Source organism: Hyaena hyaena, unplaced genomic scaffold (assembly GCF_003009895.1).
Source record: "Hyaena hyaena isolate Hyena2069 unplaced genomic scaffold, ASM300989v1 scaffold_189, whole genome shotgun sequence".
NCBI lineage: Eukaryota > Metazoa > Chordata > Mammalia > Carnivora > Hyaenidae > Hyaena > Hyaena hyaena.
In genome coordinates this window covers 1,530,763-1,554,652 of record NW_024080821.1, presented here as the reverse complement: position 1 = coordinate 1,554,652, position 23,890 = coordinate 1,530,763, and the positions used below count along the sequence as shown (strand labels likewise).

The following is a 23,890-nucleotide window of genomic DNA, read 5'->3' as shown; positions in this document are numbered from 1 at the left end:
TTTCTGAGTATACTGAATAACTCACCTCATAGAGCTAGGAAACAGGATAATACAGGGACAGTATGAGAGTCAGGCTACTTCCATATATTCTATTTCAAATATGCACATGACAAAAAATGAAACAAAAACAAAGTCCATGTGACAAGTCTTTTTCTGGCTCCTCTGTATCCCTCTCCCCCTGCCTCTCATAAATGGACAGATGTTTTTATCTGCAGCCTTGTGAAATCATAGTCCTGCCAGTGAAGGGCAAGCACACTGAGATTTGGGCCAGAGAAAAGAATTAGGCAACTGGTTTCTCTGGGGGTGGTCCCAGAATGTGTAAAATACAGTAATGAGGGTACTGAGGGAACATTGAAGATGTGCATGCAAGTTACACCCTTAGTCAAACAGAAATAACTGTGTTACAAACATTATTTTAAGTTTTTCCTATCTAAAGCTTCCAGGTTGGGGGTGACTGAGTTGCTCAGTCAGTTGAGCATCAGACTCTTGATTTCAGCTAAGGTCATGATCTCAAGGTTTATGAGATTGAACCCTGTGTAGGGCTCCTCACTGAGCATGAAGCCTACTTAAGTTTCTCTCTCGCTCTCTCTCTCTTTCTCTCTCTCCCTTTGCCCCTCTCCCCTGCTCATGGGTGCTCTCTCTCTCTCTAAAGAAAAAAAAATTTTTTAAGCATTAAAAAATAAATAAATAAAGCTTCCAAGTTGGCCTCTGTCACCAGAGCTTCAGAATACTCTCAGACATTCCATTACAGCTACACTTTCAAGGTCTCATGTTTTCATTGCAAAAATAAAACTACAATAAATATATTTTTCCGTATGGTATTTTTCATATTTGGGATTACTTCTCTAAAATAGAATAGAAGTGATACAATTGCATAGAAGTCGACAAACAGTATTATATAACTTTAAAGCATGGGATGGGCTTAAACGGTAGAGATGATGGCAATACAGGTGAGGGCCAGGGAACTCACTGGTGTAAAATCAATAGATAAAACAATAGTGTAAAATCAACTAGAAACTATGGTTGTGCTCTGGGGGATAAATGACAGACATTGACAGAGAAGGAACATAAGGTAATTTCCTGAAGTAATGGTAATGTTGCATATAGGTGTGTTGAACAAATAAAATTCAACTGAGTAAGTTTTATTATTTTTTTTTAAGTTTTACTCTATTGAAGTCATCCCTACTCCCCACATGGGGCTCGAACTCACGACCCTGAGCTCAAGAGTCCCACACTTCTCCAACGGAGCCAGCCAGGGACCCCTCAACTGAGAAAAATTTTAAAGATCGTATTGGTTGTATTCAGTGATTCATGAATCTGGCAGCATACCGTCTAGAAGAAAGAAAGAAGAAAAGAGAGAAAGAAAAAGAAAATCCAAGGAGCTGTACAAAATAGGAGGCTTTTGTAGGCAGAAACCTCTGGGTAAGGAAGTTACCAACAAAAGAAAAGGATTGTTTCAGGCAAGGCCTTTCTTGTGTGTGTGTGTGTTGGGGGAGTTATCATGTAGATTACTTAACTAGAGTTGACCAGGAGATTCTAGTTTGACTACTAAAGATCATATTCCTGGGGTGCCTGGGTGGCTCAGTTGATTAAGTGTCCGACCCCGGCTTAGGTCATCATCTCCGCGGTTCATGAGTTCAAACCCCGAGTCGGGCTCTGTGCTGACAGCTCAGAGCCTGGAGCCTGCTTCGGATTCTGTTTCTCCCTCTCTCTCTGCCTCTCCCCCACTCATGCTCTGTCTCTCTCAAAAATAAACATTTTAAAAAAGATCACACTCCTGGGTACTGGCTGGCTCAGTCAGTAGAGCTTATGAGTCTCAATCTCAGGTTGTGGGCTTGAGACTCACCTAAGGCGTAATTACTTAAAAATAAAATCTTAGGGGGCACCCGGGTAGTTAAAGGTCCAGCTTTTGATATCAGCTTAGGTCATGATGTCACGGTTTGTGGCTTCAAGCCCCACATCAGGCTCTGCTCCGAGCATGTAGCCTGCTTAGGATTTTCTCTCTCCCTCTCTCTCTCTGTCCCTGCTCCCCAAGTGATTTTTGACAAACTTTTTGGGAGGAGCAAGAATTCTTGCCCCCCTCAAAGGTGCTTCTAGCTGATATACAGCTAGATATATATACAGATTAACAGGAGAAAATCATATGTAATAGCTTACATACGGGGAATCCACACAGGCATGGAAATTCCAGACAAGCAAAATGAGTTACATATGTCATCCTGAACTGAGGAGAAAGGAGTGAGGGTCTGGAACTTCAGAGGAAACGGTAAGAGCCATAAGAAGAGCAGACAGAAGGTAATTAGATGTTTGCCCTGACATACAGATGGGTCACTCAGATAAAATTGTTCTCTGCTAATAATCCTTATCCTGGGAAAGACCCCCAGCTTAGATTCTTCTATGTAGTTAAGGGAGGGGCAAATTTTCTCTTGAGCCTATAGGGTCTCGATTGCCTTCAGCTCAAAATAATCTTCATGTCAAAGTGGCCCATCTTGGGGCAACCTGTGTCCTCAGTGTCTACAGTTCAAAAACAATTCAATGGAGGAAACATAGCCTTTTCAACCAATGGTGTTAGAGCAATTGGATATCCAGAGGCAAAGAAAAGAGGATATCCAGAGACTTCAATATAAGTCTCACATCTTATAAAAAAAAATAACTCAGGGGTACCTGGATGGCTCAGTTGGTTAAGTGTCCAACTTTGGCTCAGGTCATGATCTCACAGTTTGTGGGTTCCAGCCCCGTGTTGGGCTCTGTACTGACAGCCAGCTCAGAGCCTGGAGCCTGTTTCAGATTCTGTGTCTCCCTCTCTCTCTGACCCTCCCCTCCTCAAGCTCTCTCTCTCTCTCTCTCTCAGAAATAAATAAAACATTAAAAAAATTACTCAAAATGGACCACAGACTTCAATATAAAATATAAGAGTTTGTGGGGGAGGGGAGAAGAGAAAATTTGGAACAGTGCCAGGCAAAGAGGTACCAAGTTATCAAAAGATACCAAGAACATGACTTACAAAAGGAAAAACTGATAAACTGGACCTCATTAAATTGGAAAACCTTTGCTTTATGGAAAGCCCTGTTAAGAGAATGAAAAGACAGACTACAGAGTGGGAGAAAATATTTGCAAACACCACATCTAACAGAATAGTAGTAATAGTATCTAGAATATATAAAGAACTCTCAAAATTCAACAGTAAGGAAAAGCAAGCAATCCACACAGAACACAGATAAAAGACTTGAAGGGATATTTCACTGAAAATGATAGCAAATATGCACAGGGAAATGTGTTTAACATGATTAGCCATTAGGGAAATGCAAATTAAAACTATATGACTACACATCTGTCGGAAAGGCAGAAATGAAAAATAGCAATGATGCCAAAGGGTGGCCAAGATATGAATACATGGGATCACCTCATACATTGCAAGTGGGAATACAGAATGGTACAGCTTCTCTGAAAAACAGTTTGGCGATGTCTTAAAAAACTAACCATGCAACTATCATATGACCCAGCAATTGTAGTCCTGGGCATTTATCCCAGAGAAATGAAGACTTATGTTCCCATAAAATAAATAAATGTTTATAGCAGCTTTATTTGTAATAGCCCCAAACTAGAAACAACCCAAATGGCCTTGAACAGAGTCAACAGGCCTTCAACCCAGATGGGCAAAAAGACTGGTTCGTCCGTGCCATGGAATGCTATTAGGCTGTAGTAGGAGGCAGACTGTGGACATACACAACAACCTGGTTGAAGCTCCAGAGAATTCTGCTGGGGCAAACAAAAGCCGATTCTAAAAGATTACATATTTCACGATTTCACTCATATAACATTCTTTTTTTTTAATGTTTATTTATTTTTGAGAGACACAGAGAGAACAAATGGAGAGGAGAGAGAGAGAGAGGGAGACATAGAATCTGAAGCAGGCTCCAGGCTCTGAACTACTAGCACAGAGCCACACACGGGGCTCAAACCCACAAACCGTGAGATCATGACCTGAGCTGAAGTTGGACTCTTAACTGAGCCACCCAGGCGCTCCTGAAATTAATTTTTAAAGGAAGGTCTCTAGGAAACTTTAGCGTGTAATTTGTAAGGAGTTTAAACAATTGGTTAACTTTGCCAATGACACAAGGTCTTCTATTCTTTTTATGCTTATTTATTATTTTTGAGAGAGAGCGCATGCATACATGTGTGCATAAGCTGGGGAGGGGCAGAGAGAGGATCCAAAGCAGGTTCCGCTGACAGCAGAGAGCCCTATGTGGGGCTCGAACTCATGAACGATGAGATCATGACCTGAGCCCAAGCCAGACGTTCAGCTGACTGAACCATCCAGGTGCCTCAAGCCCTTCTATTCTTCTCTACTTATATAAATGAACAAGTTTTCTTACGACTTTACATCTATAAAAGCAAACAATTGATCTAGAATCAATGTGGAACCCTGTCTCATTTACCAATATTCATACAGAAAGACTTGAATAAATAATAATAATAAAAAAAGCAGCGCCATCTATTTCCTTAATAGATATCTTTCCATGTCTATTTTATTTTCCCTGTTTAATAATTATGTACCAAAATGTGTGATGTTTTATGCTATTTTAATCAATTGTGTACCACTCATAACATTAATGATAACTCAGAAGACCTAAAGCATTAGGGTTACAGGAATATAAAACTTACCAAAAATTTTTTTTCAATGTGTCCACTGACTATAAAGTATTAGCATTTATTAGTCCAGTAATCTTGGGTTACTTAATCTGAACTTTAAAAAAAAAAATCTTTAAAATGGGAGGAGTGCCTGGGTGGCTCAGTTGGTTAAGCGTCCAACTTCAGCTCAGGTCATGATCTCACAGTTTGTGGCTTCGAGCCCCACGTCGGGCTCTGTGCTGACAGCTAGCTCAGAGCCTGGAGCCTGTTTCAGATTTTGTGTCTCCCTCTCTCTCTGACCCTCCCCTGCTTATGCTTTCTCTCTTTCTCAAAAATAAATAAAAACATTAAAAAATAAGAAAAAATAAATGTTCACAATGGGAATAGTAATAATTCATAATTCATATCTTTGGCATGCAAACTAAAGGACTTAATATACCATGTGAGAAAATGGAATGGAAATTTGAATGATGTGCACTTTTTGATTTACTTACCTAGTAGTTAATAAGTGGGCTATTTTTTTTTTAATGTTTTATTTATTTCTAGGAGAGAGAGAGAGACAGCGTGAGCAGGGGAGGGTCAGAGAGAGAGGGAGTCACAGACTGAAACAGGCTCCAGGCTCTGAGCTGGCAGTCAGCACAGAGCCCGACGCGGGGCTCGAACCCACGAACGGCGAGATCATGACCCAAGCGAAAGTCGGACGCTTAACCGACTAAGCCACCCAGGCGCCCCAATAAGTGGGCTATTTTTATATTTTAAAATATGGATGGTGGTAACGTCTTTAAATTCCCGTAGGCACATGAAAAGGAATAATTAATGGTTTTATTTTAACACCTCGATATTTACAATACACCAGGCATTGCATCTTTTCCAACACTTTTACCATGAAAAATTTTGAAAACTGAATGTATTGGGAGTAATGGCGTTTTTTGAAATTCTCTTCCATATATAAGCAAATATCTTAGAAGACAACTACTGAGAAGTGCTTGTTTATCCAGAGAGTTGCCTAACCCTGCATAAAGCTCAGCGGGAAAGGAATAAAGGCATTTCACTTATAGTCTTCCCCAGACCATCGAACAAAATCGAATCGAATCAACCCAGCTCCGGGTTCTTGCCGGTCACAGAGCCCGCAGTAGCCACTGGCGGCCAATAGGGGGCCCTCGTTAAAGGCCGCAGGGGGCGGGCCGCCGAGCACGCCTCTCGGTAGCCCAGTGGTGTCTCTCGGCTTCCGTTGAGCAACGGGCAAGATGGCGGCCTCCGAGACGGTTAGGCTACGGCTTCAATTTGATTATCCGCCGCCAGCCACCCCGCACTGCACGGCCTTTTGGCTTCTCGTCGACTTGAACAGATGCCGAGTGGTCACGGATCTCATTAGTCTCATCCGCCAGCGCTTCGGCTTCAGTTCTGGGGCCATCCTGGGCCTCTACTTGGAGGGGGGGCTTTTGCCCCCAGCCGAGAGCGCGCGCCTGGTACGGGACAACGACTGCCTCAGGTGTGCGAGGCGCGGGGCTGGGGGTGGCGGGGTGGGCGGCGGGCCGGGGACGCGCCTGCGCACGCCCGGGGCGCCTCGGGCCTCTGGAGGCCGCGCGTGGGTGAGGGCTGGGGAGTGGGGGTGGGCGCGGGGTGGGGCTGTCAAGCTGCGCATTCGTGAGCCGGGGGGATGCTGATTGGTCTAGGCCGGTGAGGAGCCTCCTTTCCGGAGTGTCCTGGACAAGTGGTTAGTGGGCCAGACTCGGAGTGACAGTGATCTTGGAGCCTGGGCCGAGCGCCTGGTTCCTGCAGCCCTGATGTAGCAAGCCCACGCTTTGCCAGACCCGGTGTTACACGTGCACCATGCGGATGTGCCTGAGACCCGGCCTTCCCCTGGCGGCTGGCAAGGTCAGGTGCAGGGGACCCCCGGCAGCTAGAACGGTCCTGTTTTCTTCAAAGAGTGCAGCTTGTCCAGCCTTGGTAAGCTCCTGCCAGGTCTCCTGCGACTTACGGTGTCATTCTGGTCTCACCTGGGTGTTTTATGGTTCATTTAAGTAGGTGTTTGGGACCTTTTTGGGAATTGGAAACAAATGGTTTTAAATATGCTTTAAACAATTAAAATTTAATACAATCAAATACAATTTAATACAGTGTAAAAGAAAATGATACTGAGGAGCGCCTAGGTGGCTTAAGTCAGTTGAGCATCTAACTCTTGATCTTGACTCAGGTCATGATCTCACAGTCATGAGGCTGAGCCCCGAAGAGGGCTCTGGACTGAGAGTTCAGAGTCTGCTTGGGATTCTCTCTCTCCCTCTCTCTCTTTGCCCTTTCCCTGCTTGCTCTCTCTCTCTCTCTCAAAATAAACTACTAAAAAAATACAAGTAAAAAATGATACAGAAGTGAGTATCGAGGAGCCATTGTGGAATGAATTGCCCATGTGTGGTTGATTTATCTCAATAAAATGGTAAGACATGATCATTTCTGTTTAGATTCTTGAGTTGTGAACCAGGCTGCTTCCTCTGCTTGCTCTTTGTTGAATATTCTTTTCCTTAGAGCGTGTGAAATTCATAAGATTCCTTCAGAATGTCACGGAATTCAATTTGGAACAATGACTACATCTTTGTGTGTTTCTCTCTTAGAATTGGGAATGCTGTGATTTACTAATGATGTTTAGTTGTTTCTAAAGACAACTTGAAATAGTCTACATTTCAAGAAGAGCTCTTTTTCCTTTTTATTCACTGAAATAGCTTCCCATTATTTCTGCAATTGAGAAACTACTTAAATGTTACAGTTCTGAAGACTGCATCCCATTCTGTTAAGTTCACTTTCTGAACCATCCTCTGCCTAATAAATGACTAACTTGCTGCTCACTAACTGCAGTTACACCTCAATTAATGAATCATCTGGGAATTACACTCTATATAATGAAGTTAACAATGTCAAAAGCAATTGATGATGGCTGTTATAAGAAATAAATACAGCACAATTGCGGGCCAAATTCCCCCTGAACACTTCAAAGGCGTAATTGTGGGTGGTAAGAAATATCTCTTCAGCGGGCTTCAGTGGGGCAGACCTTGGGGGGATAAATTGAATTTGTAAACATTTTATATGTGTCTGCGGTTTCCTGTTTTCTCATTCTGTCTTCCCCCAGCAGATTCACCTTTCTTCAGAGCTGCAGAAGAAAGCCTAGTCTCTTTTCTTAAAGGCACCTAATATTGTTGGAGTAGACCAAAGTAACTAGTTTCACGTTTTTGTGTATTGCCTTCTTGTGTGATGCAGGCAGTCAGTGGATAGTTATGTGCTGCTGAGCACAGGAGACAGTTGAGAAGGGAGGCATGTTTGTGAAACACAAGTGGTCAGGGAATTTTGCAGTACCTTGAAGGACACGTAGGAAAGGAAGCGTTGGGTGGCCCCCTGTGGCTGTAGAGGCAGAAGCCAGCGTGACTCGGTGAAGAGACGTGTCTGGCCGCAGAAGAGCTCTGTAGCGCCTGCTGGGCGCACTGAGTCTAATGAGGAGAGGTGAGCCGGGGGCCCCTCAAGGCTTGGGAGGCTTCTCCGCACTTGTATGCCATGGCCTTGTCCTGGCCGCCCATTCTCCTGAGCCCCCACTTCGTCTGCTTTGACAGAGGAAGAACATTTATACTTCAGAATAGCTCAAGGTAAACAGTCCCTTATTTCTCTTCTCACATACTCTTCCCATATCCCACTCTCTAGAAGTATCCTCAGTTAAGTTTGGGGTCTGTCTTCGTATATTTTTTTCCGTACTCATGGAAACGTACCTTTTATTTTTTTTATTTTATTTTTTTAAAATTTATTTCTGAGAGAAAGAGAGAGAGACAGCATGAGCAGGGGAGGTTCAGAGAGAGAGGGAGACACAGAATCCGAAGCAGACTCCAGGCTCTGAGCTAGCTGTCAGCACAGAGCCTGACGCGGGGCTTGAACCCACCAACTGTGAGATCATGACCTGAGCCGAAGTCGGACGCTTAACCGACTGAGCCATCCAGGTGCCCCTGAAACGTACTTTTTAAATACACATGCTGTTATAATAGACATATTCTTCTACACCTGACTTTTTTTTTTAACTTTATTTTAGAGAGAGAGACAGAGCGGGTGCCAGTGGGGGAGGGGCTGAGAGAGAGAAAGCTGGGGAGGGGCAGAGAGAGTGGGAGAGAGAGAATCCCTAGCAGGCTCCACATTGTCAGCGTGGAGCCTAAGGGGCTCGAACTCATGAGTCATGAGATCATGACTGGAGCTGAAATCAAGAGCTGGATGCTTAACTGACTGAGCCATCCAGGCGCCCTGAGAGAGAGAAAGAGAATCTTAAGTTCTCTGCTGAGCGCAGAACCTGATGCAGGACTTGACCCCATGACCCTGGGATCATGACCTGAGCCAAAATTAGGAGTCAGACGCTCAATTGACTGGGCCAGCCAGGCACCCCTGCACCTCACTTTTTCCCTAACATATCTTGGGTATCTTCCATTTTAGTGTATATAGTATGTGATGTACATCATTCTTTTTTTTTTTTTTTAATTTATTTTAAATTAATTTTATTTTATTTTTTTTATTTTAGAGAGAGAGTGCATGAGCAGGGGAGAGGGACAGAGGGAGAGGGGGAGAGAGAGAATCTTAACCAGGTTCCATGCTCAGCGTGGAGCCTGACACAGGGCTCAATCCTATGACCCTGCGATCCTGACCTGAGCCAAAATCAAGGGTATGAGCCACCCAGGTACCCCTACATGATTCTTTCTAAATGCCACATAGTATTCTTTTACATGACATGTAAATTTATTTAACCAACCTCTTATTAATGGGTTGTTATCTTAGTTCATTTGGGCTGTTATAATAAAAATACCATAAACTGGGTAGCTTATAAACAACAAATTGGAGTGCCTGGTTGGCTCAGCTGGTTTAGCGTTCAACTTCAGCTTAGGTCATGATCTCATGGTTTGTGAGTTCGAGCCCTATGTAGGGCTCTGTGCTTGCAGCTCAGAGCCAGGAGCCTGCTTTGGATTCTGTTTCTTCCTCTCTATTTCTGTCCCTCCCCTGCTCGTACTGTCTCTCTCTCTCTCTCTTGCTCTCTCTCTCTGTCTCAAAAATAAATAAACATTGAAAAATTTAAAAATAAATTTAAAAAATAATGGAAATTAATTTCTTACAGTTCAGAGACTGGAGAGTCAAGATCAAGGTGCCAGCAGATTTGGTGCCTGCTGAGGCTTGCTTTCCGGTTCATAGATGGCCCCTTCTCACTGTGCCGTCACATGGTGGACGGGACTAGGGAGTGTTGTGGGGTCTCTTTTGTAAGAGCACTAATCCGGTTCATGGGGGGGTCCACGCTCATGACCTAAGCACCTTCCCCAAGTCCCCACATCCTAATCCTGTCACATTGGTGTTAGGATTTCAACATGAATTTTGTGGAGACACAACACTTAAACCATGGCAGTTTCGTTTGTTTTGTTTGTTTTTTAAGATTTTGTTTTTAAGTAATCTCTACACCCAACATGGGGCTCAGAGTCACAACCCTGAGATCAAGAGTCTCGTGTTGTGCCGACTGAGTCGGCTGGGTGCCCCCACGCTAGCTGTTTTCAGGTTTCCCCTGGTAGACACTGCTGTGGGGCACACCTTTGTGTGTCTTGTGTGCTTAGGCAGTGACTCCGCAGGATGCTCCCCCAGACGAGGTACTTCTTGGTCAGATTTTAAAATTTGATATGTACTGTCACACTGGCCTCCAGAAAAGTCGTACAGGGCTGTATTTATGCCACCAATACAGGGGTTCCTTTTTCCCAGTATTGTGTGAAAGGGAAGTGAGCAGCGGGATTAAGAATTCAAGGTCTGGAGTCGGAACCCTGGGCTTGCATCATGACTCATTAGCTGTGTTCCCTTGGTCAAGTTGCTTTACCTCCCTGATGGTGATAATGCCACAACCAGACGGGAGGGAGGCTGCAGGGAGCAGAGGGCACCCAAAGAGAGTGCAGCTCTACCTTTACTCTCCTTGCTGAATTTCACCCCCATCTGATGGGACAAATTGATGAAAAGCCCACCAACCCCTGCCCTGAGAGGACTAACAACATTTACTGTATCAACAAAACTTAGGGTTACCATTTGGATAGTACTTGCTCTGAGTCTGGCACTGCCTGAAATATATATGATAGCCCATCATTAAAATTATTAGCACTACCCCATTTTTACAAATGAGAAAGGTCGAGGTAATCTAAAAATTTAAAACGGCAGAACAAGGATTCAAACCCAATCAATCGCTTTGGCCCTGGCCTAAAGTGGGTGGCAGGCAGTGGGTGTGGGGGTCAGGCTGTGCAGTTGGGCGTGGCTTTATTTCTGTGTGATAGACTCCTAGAAGTGAAATCGCACGTTTAGGGGTACCTGGGTGGCTCAGTTGACTGAGCGTCCGACTTCGGCTTAGGTCATGATCTTGCGGTTCGTGAGTTCAAGCACCACATTGGGCTCACTACTATCAGCACAGAGCCAGTTTTGGATCCTCTGTCTCCTTCTCTCTGCCCCTCCCTGCCCCCCCCCCCAATAAATAAATATTAAAAGAAAGAAAATAAGTTGGACATTTAAAGGAGGCACCTTGAGGCACCTGGCTGGCTCAGTCTAGAGAGCATGCAACTCTTGATCTCAGAGTCTGAGTTTAAGCCCCACAGGGTGTGTAGAGATTACTGAGAGAAATAAATCTTAAAAAAAAAAAAAACCCAAAACCCGGGAGCACCTTGCATTTTGATAATATCACCTAGCTTGCCCTACAGAGAGTCTGCATGAACAGTGAGAGTCTGTTTTAGAAATTTCTTGGATTTAAATCTTTTTCATTGCCAGTTGCATAGGTGATTCACTTCTCTTTGTACAAGGACGGCTCTATTTATTGTCTATGATCCAATACAGAGAAATGAAGGACATTGCCAGGGAAGGTGCGCACCCTGAAGGGAATTGGTAACTCAGCAGACCCAGCCAAACCGTTTCTTATTCTCTGGGTGGCATTTTGTCTCTTGGTCTTACTATGTTCCAAACAGAATGATTCTCCTCGGGAACAGCAGAGCGTGAATAAGGCGGCAGCAGTCACGGGCCATACCTTCATATCAGTATCCACGGCTTCACTGTCTTCAGATGGGTGAGGTGGACGCTAAGGGTGGCTTTGTAAGCGTGACAGTCTTGTAGGTCGCAGGCTCCTCTGAGGGCAGCAGGTGCTGGGCTCCAGTGGTTTAATAAACTGCAATGACTGAGCAGAGACTCTTACCACCATTTTCAAAGTTGGATGGAAAATTTGGTCCGAACTCGTTGCTTCAGAATTGAAACTTGCATCATAGCAGTGCTACAAAGTAAAACAAGTTGATCAAGAATGTCAAGGGACAATCCAGTATTCTTCAGCTTCCCCAGTAGTTCTTAGCTTCACAGGATGCCAAGCTAGTTTCTGCCCATTTAAGAATCACTTCCTCGCTGCTAGATGCTGATGTCCATCCTGGGAATAGAGGGCGATACGCTTTTATGATCATCTAAATCTCTGATCGTTCATTCTTTTTTTCTCTCTCTCTCTTTATCCTGATATCAGTAGCTTTGACTTTGCTTTGATTGTGTCTGTGTATCTGTGTAGTCTGAAGAATAATTGAGGATTATTTTCAACTGCCGCATTGAGATAAATCAGGTATTACAGGTATTACGGGTATTACAGGCCCTTAAAAGAACTTAAAGAATGCTTATATATTCTTATCCACCAATTATACTCTATATTAAAATATGATTATACATCCTTCTCTGGTGACTAAAAATATTTGATGAAATATATAGCTCGATATAAGCATATTAAAAGTATAATGTCTGTTTTTAGCAGGCAGTTTTGAGCACCCGCTATGCACTTGACAGTGGGGACCCTCTCAGCTCTCTGTCATTGGACTACACATATTAGAATCAGCTGTTGCCAGTTCATGGAGCAATAGAATTCCTTTAATAATTTTGGATGAAATGTGTGTGAGGGTTCTTCAGAAAACCAGAAGCAATAGGAAATAATAAATATAGAGAGATATGAATTTGTTATAACGAATTGGCTCAGAGATTAGGGAGGCTGAGAAGTCCCAAGATCCACAGTTGGCAAGCCAGGGATGTAAGAGAACCGATGATAAAGTTCTAGCCCAAGTCCAAAGGCCTGAGACCCAGGGGAGCTGAGGGTATAAGTTCCTATTCTAGTGAGAGTCTGCACTGCAGGCAGGCGCAGGCCGAGGTCCCAGCTCAGACAGACAGGTGGGCAGAGAGAGGGAATTCTGTTCAGACCTTCAGTGGATTGGGTTGGGCCCATTCACATTGGGGTGGACCATCTGCTTGGCTTAGCTACCCACTGAAAAATTTTTTCTTTAATGTCTATTTATTTTTGAGACAGAGAGAGACAGAGCATGAATGGGGGAGGGGCTGAGAGAGAGGGAGACACAGAATCCAAAGCAGGCTCCAGGCTCTGAGCTGTCAGCACAGAGCCCAACGAACCTAACCCTCGAACCTAACCCTCGAACTGTGACATCATGACCTGAGCCAAAGTCAGATGCTTAACTGACTGAGCCCCCCAGGGGCAATAGTCTGCCCATTGAAACGGTAATCTCATCTAGAAACACCCTCACAGACAAACCCAGAACAAAGTTTAACCAAATATCTGGCCTCCCATGGCCCAGTCAAGGTGACACATAAGGTTAATAATCATAGAATGTCATGGAATTTTACAATGGCTGTCACTACCCCAGAGAACATAAATTGTTAGAAGTTTTTCCTAAATTTCAACAAAATGAAAATGAATCTGATTTTAAGAAAACACAGCCCACATTTTTAAAGAATCTTTTCTATTTTTAATAAAATTTAAGGTGGTGAAATGTGACTCTTATTTCGGCTCAGGTCATGATCTCATGGTTTGTGGGATCAAACCCCATGTTGGGCTCTGTAGTAACAGCACGGGGCCTGCTTGGGATTCTCTCTCTCTCCCTCTGCCCCTACCCTACTACCTGCACGTGCGTGCTTCTCTCTCAATAAATAAATAAACATTTAAAAAATAAAAACAAAAATGGATACTCTGCAGTATCACCATTTGGGGTAGGCAGCATAATAGAGTGGAGAGATTGTGAACTTTGAAGTTAGACAAACTGAGGTTTGCATCCCATCTCTACTGCCTATTAACTGTGGATCGTGGGCAGGTTACTTGTCTGAACTGTAATTTTGTGATCTGTCTTAAAACGAAAGCTACCTACTTCGTGGTGGCTTTTAGGTTAGAGAAAATTTCTAGAAGATGTTTGGGATGCAGTCGATATTCAGTAAATAAAACTAGTCACTTGAGAGTTGACTCTAAATGATGCCACATAGACCATTTTGTCAAAAAGAGTCTTTCATCCTGCAGTGATTTGCCATTTGTTCATTGACTGATGACAGTGTGCGGCCATCCCGGTAAGTAGCTGTGTCCTGGAGACTTGCCTGTGAGTGCTCACTGTAGCTTTCTCTCTTGTCGTTTTGCTAGAGTTAAATTAGAAGAGAGAGAAACTGCGGAGAATACTGTAACAGTCAAGAATGGTGACGATAGTCATTTATTACCTAGAAAAGCAAAGAAGAGGGCATTTAAGTTGGAGGAGGGTGAAGAAACCGAAGCAGATTACAAAAATTCAAAGAAGCATTGGAAGAGGCAGGAGAACAGTAACAACGAGAAGACCTTGGACCTAGAGCCTAAAGCTGTCCCAGATCAGGGTGTGAGGAAAAAAAGCAAGAGGAAGAACAAAGCCGTGTGCAGTGCCGTGGACGGGGATGACGAAGAAACCAAAAGAAAATCACCAAAGAGAAAGGAGAGATGCGAACTTAAAAGGCAGACAAAGAACTCGAGGTCTTCTAAAGCGCAGCCGGCGAAGGACTGGGCCGTGTCGAGCGGTGGTCCTCCGAAAGGCGCACCTGCTAGGAACAGCCTTGCCAAAGCCAGAAGGAAAGGCGGCGCCGGAGTCTGTCCGAAAGACAGCCCCGTTTCCTCCTCAGAGTCCGAGTCTTATGAGTCCACCAGCGACGGTCTCAGCAATGTCGTCTTGGAGGTCAGAAATAATTCCTCAGAGAAGATAGCCACTGAGTTAGCAAAGGAAGGGTCCTCGACCAAAAACACGCCTGCAGGCAGAGCGGCCGCCAAAACCGGCCTCTCCTCCGCGGCCGTCAAGAGCAGGGCGACCAGGGCGTCATCTTCCAGTTCGGACTCCAGCTCGGAGTCCGACGACCAGGGCACGCTGTCGAGGAGCGCCCCGGAGCGCTCTGTGGGGTTCCTGAAGCCCGTAGGCCTCTTTGCAGGAAGAGGCTGTCCGGGCCCGGGGCCGGGCGCGCAGACCCCAAACGCTGCCGCCGGCTGGAAGCTGTCGGACGCGCACGGTGCCAGACAGGCTCCTCCCAGGCCTCCCCCCAACGTGACTCTCCCCACCGGCTTGGGAAGAGGCTGGGGCCGAGGAGAGGACCTTCTTTCTTGGAAGGGAGCTAGGGGTCGGGGTATGCGGGGCCGAGGCCGAGGCCGAGGGCAAGCCTTGTCCTTTGTGCTAAATAGAAGCCCTGAGTGTCTGAAGCACCAGCAATTAAATGAAGTGGTAACAAACTCCTCTACTATTATCCAGGCAAGTATCACTACCAGGAGTGTGCCTCCTCCGCCCGGCCGTGGGGCCGTGGGGCGTGTCTGCGGGTGAGGTCACGGCCCACTTTTTCCACCAGTAACAAAGTCCCGTGGCTAATGCTGTCTTTCAGAACCCGGTAGAGACACACAAGAAGGACTACAGTTTGTTACCGCTGTTAGCAGCTGCCCCGCAAGTCGGCGAAAAGATTGCATTTAAGGTATATTTTAGAACAACACCAATTAGGCCAGAGAAGGTTCTTCTCCCTCCAGATAAACTTCCTCATCGGCAGGTCAGGATTATATACCCGTGTTGTACACAGACCCTTCCAGATCCCATGTGTCCTGTTGTTGTGCCTAGCATGTCGTAGGTGCCTACTCACTGTTTTCTGAATGAATAAAAATGGCTGAGCCTGGTGTGTGGAACCTAGCAGGCGCTCAGTTAAGAAAGGCTCTGCATGTCACCAGCCCCTCGCCACCCCCAAACCGAAGAACCCCCTCCCATGGAACCTCTGTTGGCCGCAGGCCATGGTAGGGCTCCCAGGGTGGTGGAGGGGCGCCCTGCCACTGCTGCTTCTCGGGGGCGGGCGAGGGGGGCCGCGGGGCGTGTGTATGTGTGGGCTCTTTCTTCTTCTTTAGCTTCTGGAGCTGACGTCCGATTATTCTCCCGATGTCTCTGACTACAAGGTAAGGCTTTTTATTTTTATTTATTTATTTATTTATTTATTTATTTTAAATGTTTTTTTTTTTTTTATTTCTAGGAGAGAGAGAGAGAGAGAGACAGCGTGAGCAGGGGAGGGTCAGAGAGAGAGGGAGGCACAGACTGAAACAGGCTCTAGGCTCTGAGCTGGCAGTCAACACAGAGCCCGACGCGGGGCTCGAACCCACGAACGGCGAGATCACGACCTAAGCGAAAGTCAGACGCTTAACCAACTAAGCCACCCAGGCGCCCCAGGCTTTTTATTTAAAAATAACTAAGTGTCAGGATATTAAAGAAGCTAAGGTCATATTTAATACTGCTAATACGGATAATTTTGATTTTTTTCAGTAACGAGTGTTGTAAAAAATGGGAGCATTATCAAGATTTAAACTTTTTAACAGGATCACGGTGGAGCCCCCAGTCTTATTTTCCTTACATTTGGGGAAGAATGTAGAATAATGATGAGTTTAATTTTATTTAAGTCGTGTTTTTCTAACTAGCTTAGACATCACAAGCTTATTTTAATGCCACTCTCCCGGGATCCTAAACTTTGAAAGAAAATACTAGCCCTCAGCCAGAATGTTTGGTTGCTTTCATCACAGGAATCTATTTTATATAATTGTGAATTACTGCAGATTCTTATGGTCTAACATGGCCCCTATTGCATTATCTGCTCACCACAGGTAACTCACAAGTACTGCCCTTGGAATTGACTGACTTGGCATCTGTATGGGAGCTCACATTGGCATGAGCTTTATCACAATTCAGTAAAAGCTTGACGCCATCCGTGGGATTATAGAGTTACACGGTCCCTTCCTTTTTCCATCCATTCAAAATTGTGTTAAAAACTTTGTTAAAATGCAGTTTTTTTATTTTTATGAAATGTACAGAATACAGGCACCTGGGTGGCTCAGTCGGTATAAGTGTCCGACTTCAGCTCGGGTCATGATCTCGTGGTTCTTGAGTTCAAGCCCCACGTCAGGCTCTGTGCTGACAGCTTGGAGCCTAGAGCCTGCTTCTCTGTCTCCCCCCTCTCTCTGCCCCTCCCCCGCTCACACTCTGTCTCAAAAATAAACAGAAAAAAAAATGTACAGAATATAAATCCATTTAAAAACTGAGTTGATAATCTTGGAGGACTTTTTTTTAAACCTTGGAAGACTTTTAACATCTTGGTAAGAACCTTTCCTCAAAAGCAGGCTGGAAGGTAGGTCGGTTCTGGGTAACTGGTGTTTTGTCCCCTTTTTCATCTTGGCCCCTTCATCCAGGTGACATATAATTTATCCTGTAAAGCAGGATACTTGTGCGTGAAAAGGATTAATATTGCAGCAATGAATCTCCTGGAAGGAGATGTAAATGGACTTATCTTGGGCAAACCAGGGTGCTTTATCACCATAGGTGACTAATTCTGTGATGTACTAGGAGATAGAATATAGAGTTGGCGCATTCCACAACCTCTATGGATTACAATTCTAGAGGATACTGATTTTTTATTTTATTTTTATTTTTATATTTTAGAGAGAGAGTGCATGAGTTGGGGAGAGGGGCAGAGTAAGAAGAGGGTTGGGGGAGAATCTTAAGCAAGCTCTGCACTCAGCTCAGAGCCTGACACAGGGCTCGATCGCATGACCGTGGGATCGCAGCCTCAGCTGAAATCAAGAGTTGGACGCTCAACTGACTGAGCCACAATACTGATTCTTTTTAATGCTTATTAAATCCATGTTGGTCATCATAGTTCTTACCCTGGAAAGCTATTTCCTTATTTTCCCAGTACTTAGAACTTTCTGTAAATGATTTTCAAAACCATTTGGAGAGTGAAGATCAGTCCTACTTTTTTTGCTTTGACCTTGAGTGCTGTTATCTAGCTCGGCACTGGCTTTATTCCTGAAGCTTGTCTTCCAAAGTCAAATCTATCTTCAAAGAACGTAGTCTCCTCCACATTTGACCCCGTCTCACGTGTACGTACCTACCTGTGGGGTTATAATTGATGAAGGCTGCTGAGTGATGCCACAGAAACCAGTGCAATGAAAGAAGAGTTTATTACTTACATTTCCCGGGGGAGGGGCAATACCATGCCGTGCAGGGCCCCAGAGGAAAGCACCTGGCTGTCATCCAGCGGCACAGACAAGAGTGAAGAGAAAGCCCGTCCGGGGCCTTTAATGGGGGTTTCCTTGGGACAGGCCTGGGGGTGGGGGGGATGGGAGAAACAGTTTCGGATTGGCTAGTTTGAATAGTTAGCAAACTTGGGGCTATAGGGGCTGTCCCTAGTTGTGTGGTACCTGACCCTGGAATGTTTTAGACCAGGGGAATAATCATTTATTTGTGTGGTTTGGGGTGTGGGAGTTTTATTTCTCCTACATGTTGATTTATTTAAAAAACTTTTAATATTGAGATAAAATTATATAACGTAAAACTCACCATTTTAACCATTTTAAAGTGTATAAACTATTTGAAGGTTTTAATTCAAATAATAATTCAGTGCTTTTAGTATATTCACAATGTCTCACCTGTTGGTTTTTGACTTGGACTTTTATTTTTGAAAGGAAGGAAAAATATTAAGCCACAATCCAGACACCCAGCAAGTAGATATAGAAATTCTTTCATCCTTACCTGGTGAGTCTTATAGAAAAGAATTTGAAAATGTAGCCTCTTTATATCCACACTGGTTTCTAAATAGCTTTTACACACAGGAGCCGCTCTCTCACCTTGGCCTCTGTGACTGACTGTCCACTACCCACCCCTGTGTGCACAGAGCAGCCCTGGGGACCCGCGCTCCCCCTAGTGGAGGCGTGTGTCCACCATGGGCTGTTGGGTTTGTTTCCAAAGCTGTTAGGCCAAGTTGTTCTTATTCCTGTTATTATGCAGTTTTGTAAAAATTATATAAACCAATGAACACTGATTGCAAAAAGAGTTATTTCTGTGAAACCCACGATGAATGCTGACCCAGGAGTGTAACTAAGAAATTTACTCTTCGATCATGTGGATGGATCTGCTCTGAGATTGGGAAGAGTCTGGTAAAAATGTAGAAAGGTTCTGGGCTCAGGCTGCCTTGCTAGTGTTTGTATTGTTGCATCCCTTTAGAAAAACTCAATTGTAGAAATTGCAGACATCCATTAAGTACGTGGTTTGTAAAGGAAAGGTAACTTCAGTCAGTGGGCTCCTAAGACCTACTCAGGTTTCTTTCAGAAGATTGGCAAGTGAGCATACTTCTGTGTGTGGAGTCAAAATAAAATGTTTAACATATATGTGTGTGCATACTCACACCTCGTTTTAAATGTTTCCCTGCTTTATCCCTGGTTCATCTCACCCAGTATTGGTTCTAAAATCTAAGAGTAAGAGAGCTTTTACTGGATGTGGCTTCACTTGGGTTGTGTGGTCCGGGTCCCTGGCCACAGATCAGGGGAGACCCTTTTTTCTTTAGCAGACCCTAAGGCAGTTAATTATATTCTGTTTGTGTTTAAATAATGTAGTAAGAGATTCAAAACTCCAGTACACGGTAATCAGTTAACAAGGTTTTCCAACAAAATCCCTTTATAAATGTTAAGTAAATGATTAGATATAACTTAAATTGGTTTTCCACCTTTCTTCTGATTAGGTTTTCTCTGAAGAAATCTCTCTTCCTAAGAATGATGGGCAAAGAAATTTGTGCACGGTCAGATTCCATGACACAGCCTGATCACTGCCTGTCGAGTGATTGACAGTGATAACATCCCATTAGAATTTTCCTTCTTTGGGCGATCTAGAGGTGTTTTTTATCTGCTCTGTGATGGAAATACAGGTAGTCCTCGCTTTGCATGGTTCAGATATATAGGAACTTCTGTTACCATGGTTTGGTTAAATGACACCAGCTCCCAATGACATTAGGTATGTTACCTGTTAACTGTGAATAGTGCATGAAGTACTGCTAGTTCTTCAGTCCACAAATCACTATGCAAGTACCAGACGCCCATCGCGATCGGTGACAAATCACGTCACTTCCTTCCAAGTCTCCCGGTGATTAGTCACCGTGTACCTGTTACTCAGTTCCCATATATGCAGCATCGCACGAGGCTGTGCCGTCTCCTTGTATCTCAGTGATAGACCCACAGGGCATCTGACAAAAATGGATAATTGAGGTAGGAAGTTGGTCAACAGAGATGAAAGTACAACAAAACAACAAAAAGTGATAGTTCTGGAGGTGACGCCCAAGTGAAGTTTAAATGGAGTTAGAAGAAGCCGCTAACCGTTGGCACTGCAGTTTATGTGAGCTTCTTGACATAAAGGAAGAAGGTAGTGGCGATGACAGGGAAAAAGGTCCCAGAATTGACATCAGCGTCACACAGTTGTGAAACAGAACCAAAGAACCTTAAGAGTTATTCCACGATGATGTCAGATCTCAAAGGAAAAAATAATGAAAGCCGATCCACACTTAGAAAGAGTCTGCCAGGCCTGCAGGGTGTAAGGATTCTCACTCTGTGTCATTGTTATGTGACAGGAAGGCAAGCACTGTTCAAACCACTCTTGATAAGTTTTTCTTTCTTTCTTTCTTTCTTTTCTTTCTTTCTTTCTTTCTTTCTTTCTTTCTTTCTTTCTTTCTTTTTCTTTCTTTTCTTTTCTTTCTTTCTTTCCTTTTCTTTCTTTCTTTCTTTCTTTCTTTCTTTCTTTCTTTCTTTCTTTCTTTCTTTCTTTCCTTTCTTTCCTTTCTTTCCTTTCTTTCCTTTCTTTCATTTTTAAATAATCTCTACACCCAACATAGGGCTTGAACTCAACAATCCTGAGATCAAGAGCCACATGCTCTACCGGGCATGCTGACACATTTCTTTGTAGAGCACTAATTCTCGGTCTTTTTGATATCTTAGATTACAGTGTACTACATAAATGTTAGTTTTGCTATTCTCTGTACAGTAAAGGTTTTAATGTTTTGATATAATATCTGATTATAACAATCATAACTTTTCCCATTGCTTATTCAGATTGGTTTGCATGATTTCAGCCTGGATGGTCATTTTTATGGTCCCACACTACCATGCAAAGCGAGGATTGCTGTATTACCAAGTCATAAGCATGTTTAGTTTTTGAGGACAGAGCAAGATGTACAAATTTTGCAGAATTCATATTACTTTAACTTGCTGAATTACATCAGTTATCTGTTGGATTATCTAATGGTTACGTGTTCTTTTCCGGGAGTACTAATAACAGCGTATCAAGCTCATTTCTCTTTGATGAAGGAAAGATGGTATCTGATAAGTGGCCCAGGAGCTGCTGTCTGCTGGTACAGGGTATTTCTGAGGGTCTCCTGTCACAGAGCACCCCATGCTTTGATGTGCGTACCCAGCTTCCACATCAATGGACAGTTTGTCTGTGGTTGTTTTTCTAATGATAGAAATTCCCTAAAGAGGAACATTTTCGTTACTGGGAAATGACTTCTTGTCTCTCCTTCCTACCGCCTGGTTTCAGCCATGAAAGAACCTGGGAAATTTGATTTGGTTTATCACAACGACAATGGAACTGAGGTGGTGGAGTACGCTGTGACGCAGGAGAAGAGGGTAGGCGCGCTTCTCTTCTGGGAATTGCTTATTGTCCATTCCCTCCCGACTGGTTGCTGGTGGCCTGGAAGGTGACATGGCAGCTTCCTGAACTGCCTATATTAAAGTTACAAATGATCTAGGCCCTGGGGTCTCTGGTCTGCCTACGGGGTGGTGGGTTCAGCACCAAGTGCCAAGCTAGGGTACCATCTTGGATCTCAAAGAGCCTACCTGACAAGATTCACAAATTCCAGTCTTATTTAAGACTATAGAGCTGCATAAATTCATAGTTCTGTAAGGGTTTCAGTAGAAAAGAACAGTATATTTCAAAAGCTTTATTGATACATCCATTGAGAAAATTATACATATGTATGTAGCTTGAAGGATTATCACAGATGAACATACCTGTGTCACCAGCACCTAGATAAAAGAAACAGAACATTAACAGCCCCCCCTGGACATCTCCATCGTGTCCCCCTCTGGTCATTCCTGTTCCCAAATGTTACTGTGATTCTGACTTATAATGGCATAGATGGTTTTGAAGAATGACATAAAAATGATGATTCTGCCTTTTGACTTCTGATTAAATCCTTAAATGGCCACTTGAAGAAGTATATGGTTTAGAGCTTTTAGGCAGCCAGACTTCCAGAGTTGCTGGCACAGCCGGCTCATTAGGCTATGCTAGCATCAAACTAACGAGAATTTGTAGTTAAGAAAATGCTTCCTCGTAAGGTGTTTGTATTTGAAATGTTATGGATATTATTCTGTAACTTTCACTATTGCAAACTCACATTTTATCTGTAAGGTAATTGTAAACCAGATTGGTTTGCTTTGTCTTTAGAATAGATGGCACACCTAGGGATTTATTCCCCAAACTCATTTTTGGGGTCTGTGTGGTAAGATCAGCAGATTTGGCCACATCTCCTGTACTTCTTGATTTGCAGTGTATGGCTCTGCACTTTTTTGTTGAACTGTGTTCTTGGAAACTACACTGGAAAATTAAACCTTGGAAGCTTTTTTACTCTCTCTCCCCCCCCTCCCCCTGCCCTGTTAAACCGGAGCCTGAAGCAGAGCCTGTAATTACCTTTCCTTGGCACTAGATGGCGCTCGTGATTCGCCCACACGGGGCGCCTGTGCGCATTGTGAAGTAGCTCCAGGTTTCAAGCAGCGCAGGGCAGGAACTGTTCAGCTGCCCACGGGATCAGTCGTGCAGGAGAGAGTGCGGGGCCGCCTAGCCACGGGGTCCTGTTGGGCAAACCCTCCTGCCCCTTTGTAACCACTGCCCTGCGTCCCACCCCACCCCCAGCTCCAAGTGAAAGAAGGGTACAATGTGCTTAATGTAAAGTGTAGTTGCCTTCTAGGTAAACAAGGTCTTCCAGCCTAATGAACGCTTCCCGGGACTCCATGTTCCAGGCCTTCAAGCACTGTGCACAAATGGAAATATACTTGACTGAAGTTGTTAACCAACTAAAACCTAGATGACCTCAAAATTACACCTCTAAGCCAAATATTTTGTGTTTTTCCTCAGATCACTGTATTCTGGAGAGAGTTGATTGATCCAAGACTGATTGTTGAATCTCCGAGCACCGTACCAAGCACAGAGCCCGCTTGAGGATGACCTCGCCACCTCATAGTCTATAAATGTCTCATTTGTGAAAGGGACTATAACCCGAACTTGTTTTTTTAAAAAAAGATTTGAAAGTTGTATGCATTTTTTGTTCACTTTACTGCATAGGAAAAAAATCTACCTCATCATTTAAAACAACATGGGTGTTGCTTTTGTAGAGCTTTCGTTTCCTTCTTCCAGGCTTCATTTCAGTAACAAAATTTAAAACATGACATTCCCTACAGGTATTGTTAATATACCAGTGTATATGGTTTCTTCTCTCTTCTTTATTTATTTTTTGATCATCAGGTAGCCATCGTCAGTAGGAGTTTATAACATCAAGTACAAGAAAATGCTGCATATCTTGTCTCCATCACGTCATATTAAGTAACATTTTAAGACATGAAAGCATGTTACTTGACCTAATTTTTTAATATCCGAGCTGTTCCCTTAAATGTGGAACATCTTCTACATTTCAAGTATTTTACACTTGTAACTGTCAAGACTTAAAAAGTAGGTGGGTTTGTTGCAGGCAGTGAGTTAAGGAATCCTTTCACAGTTTCTCAAGTTTAAAATGAGGGCTTTTCAGAGCCCTGCGTAGGCAGTGAAAGTGAGACCTGGCGTGCTTGCCCGGGAACAGACGGGCGGCCCGCCCAGGTGACAGGATCTCCTAGGAGGTCACAGCCCAGGGAACGCGTTCTCTTCCTACAAGATCACCAAGCACCTGGCTAAGTGCGCCGGAGGAGGGACTGAACAGAAACTTCCTTTTATGATTCAACACAAAGCTAAAATGGTTAAATATTATTACTGTGAAAATTGCTTTCTTTTAACAAGAGATCAGGTCCCTCCTTCAGCTTTGCGAATTTTTAAATAAAATCATA

The 23,890-nt window shown here is 43.9% G+C and overlaps 1 protein-coding gene across 1 annotated transcript; it reads left to right on the top strand.

Annotated features, from left to right (window-relative positions):
- The first annotated feature begins 5,851 nt into the window (after window positions 1-5,851).
- COIL (coilin) lies at window positions 5,852-23,108 on the top strand. The gene is made up of 7 exons (XM_039241161.1): window positions 5,852-6,124; window positions 14,093-15,209; window positions 15,337-15,423; window positions 15,842-15,889; window positions 18,443-18,512; window positions 21,336-21,424; window positions 22,932-23,108. Exons 1-7 carry the CDS (start codon window positions 5,880-5,882, stop codon window positions 23,013-23,015), a joined length of 1,740 nt encoding a protein of 579 aa, XP_039097092.1. The 5' UTR covers window positions 5,852-5,879; the 3' UTR covers window positions 23,016-23,108.
- Window positions 23,109-23,890: the final 782 nt, after the last annotated feature.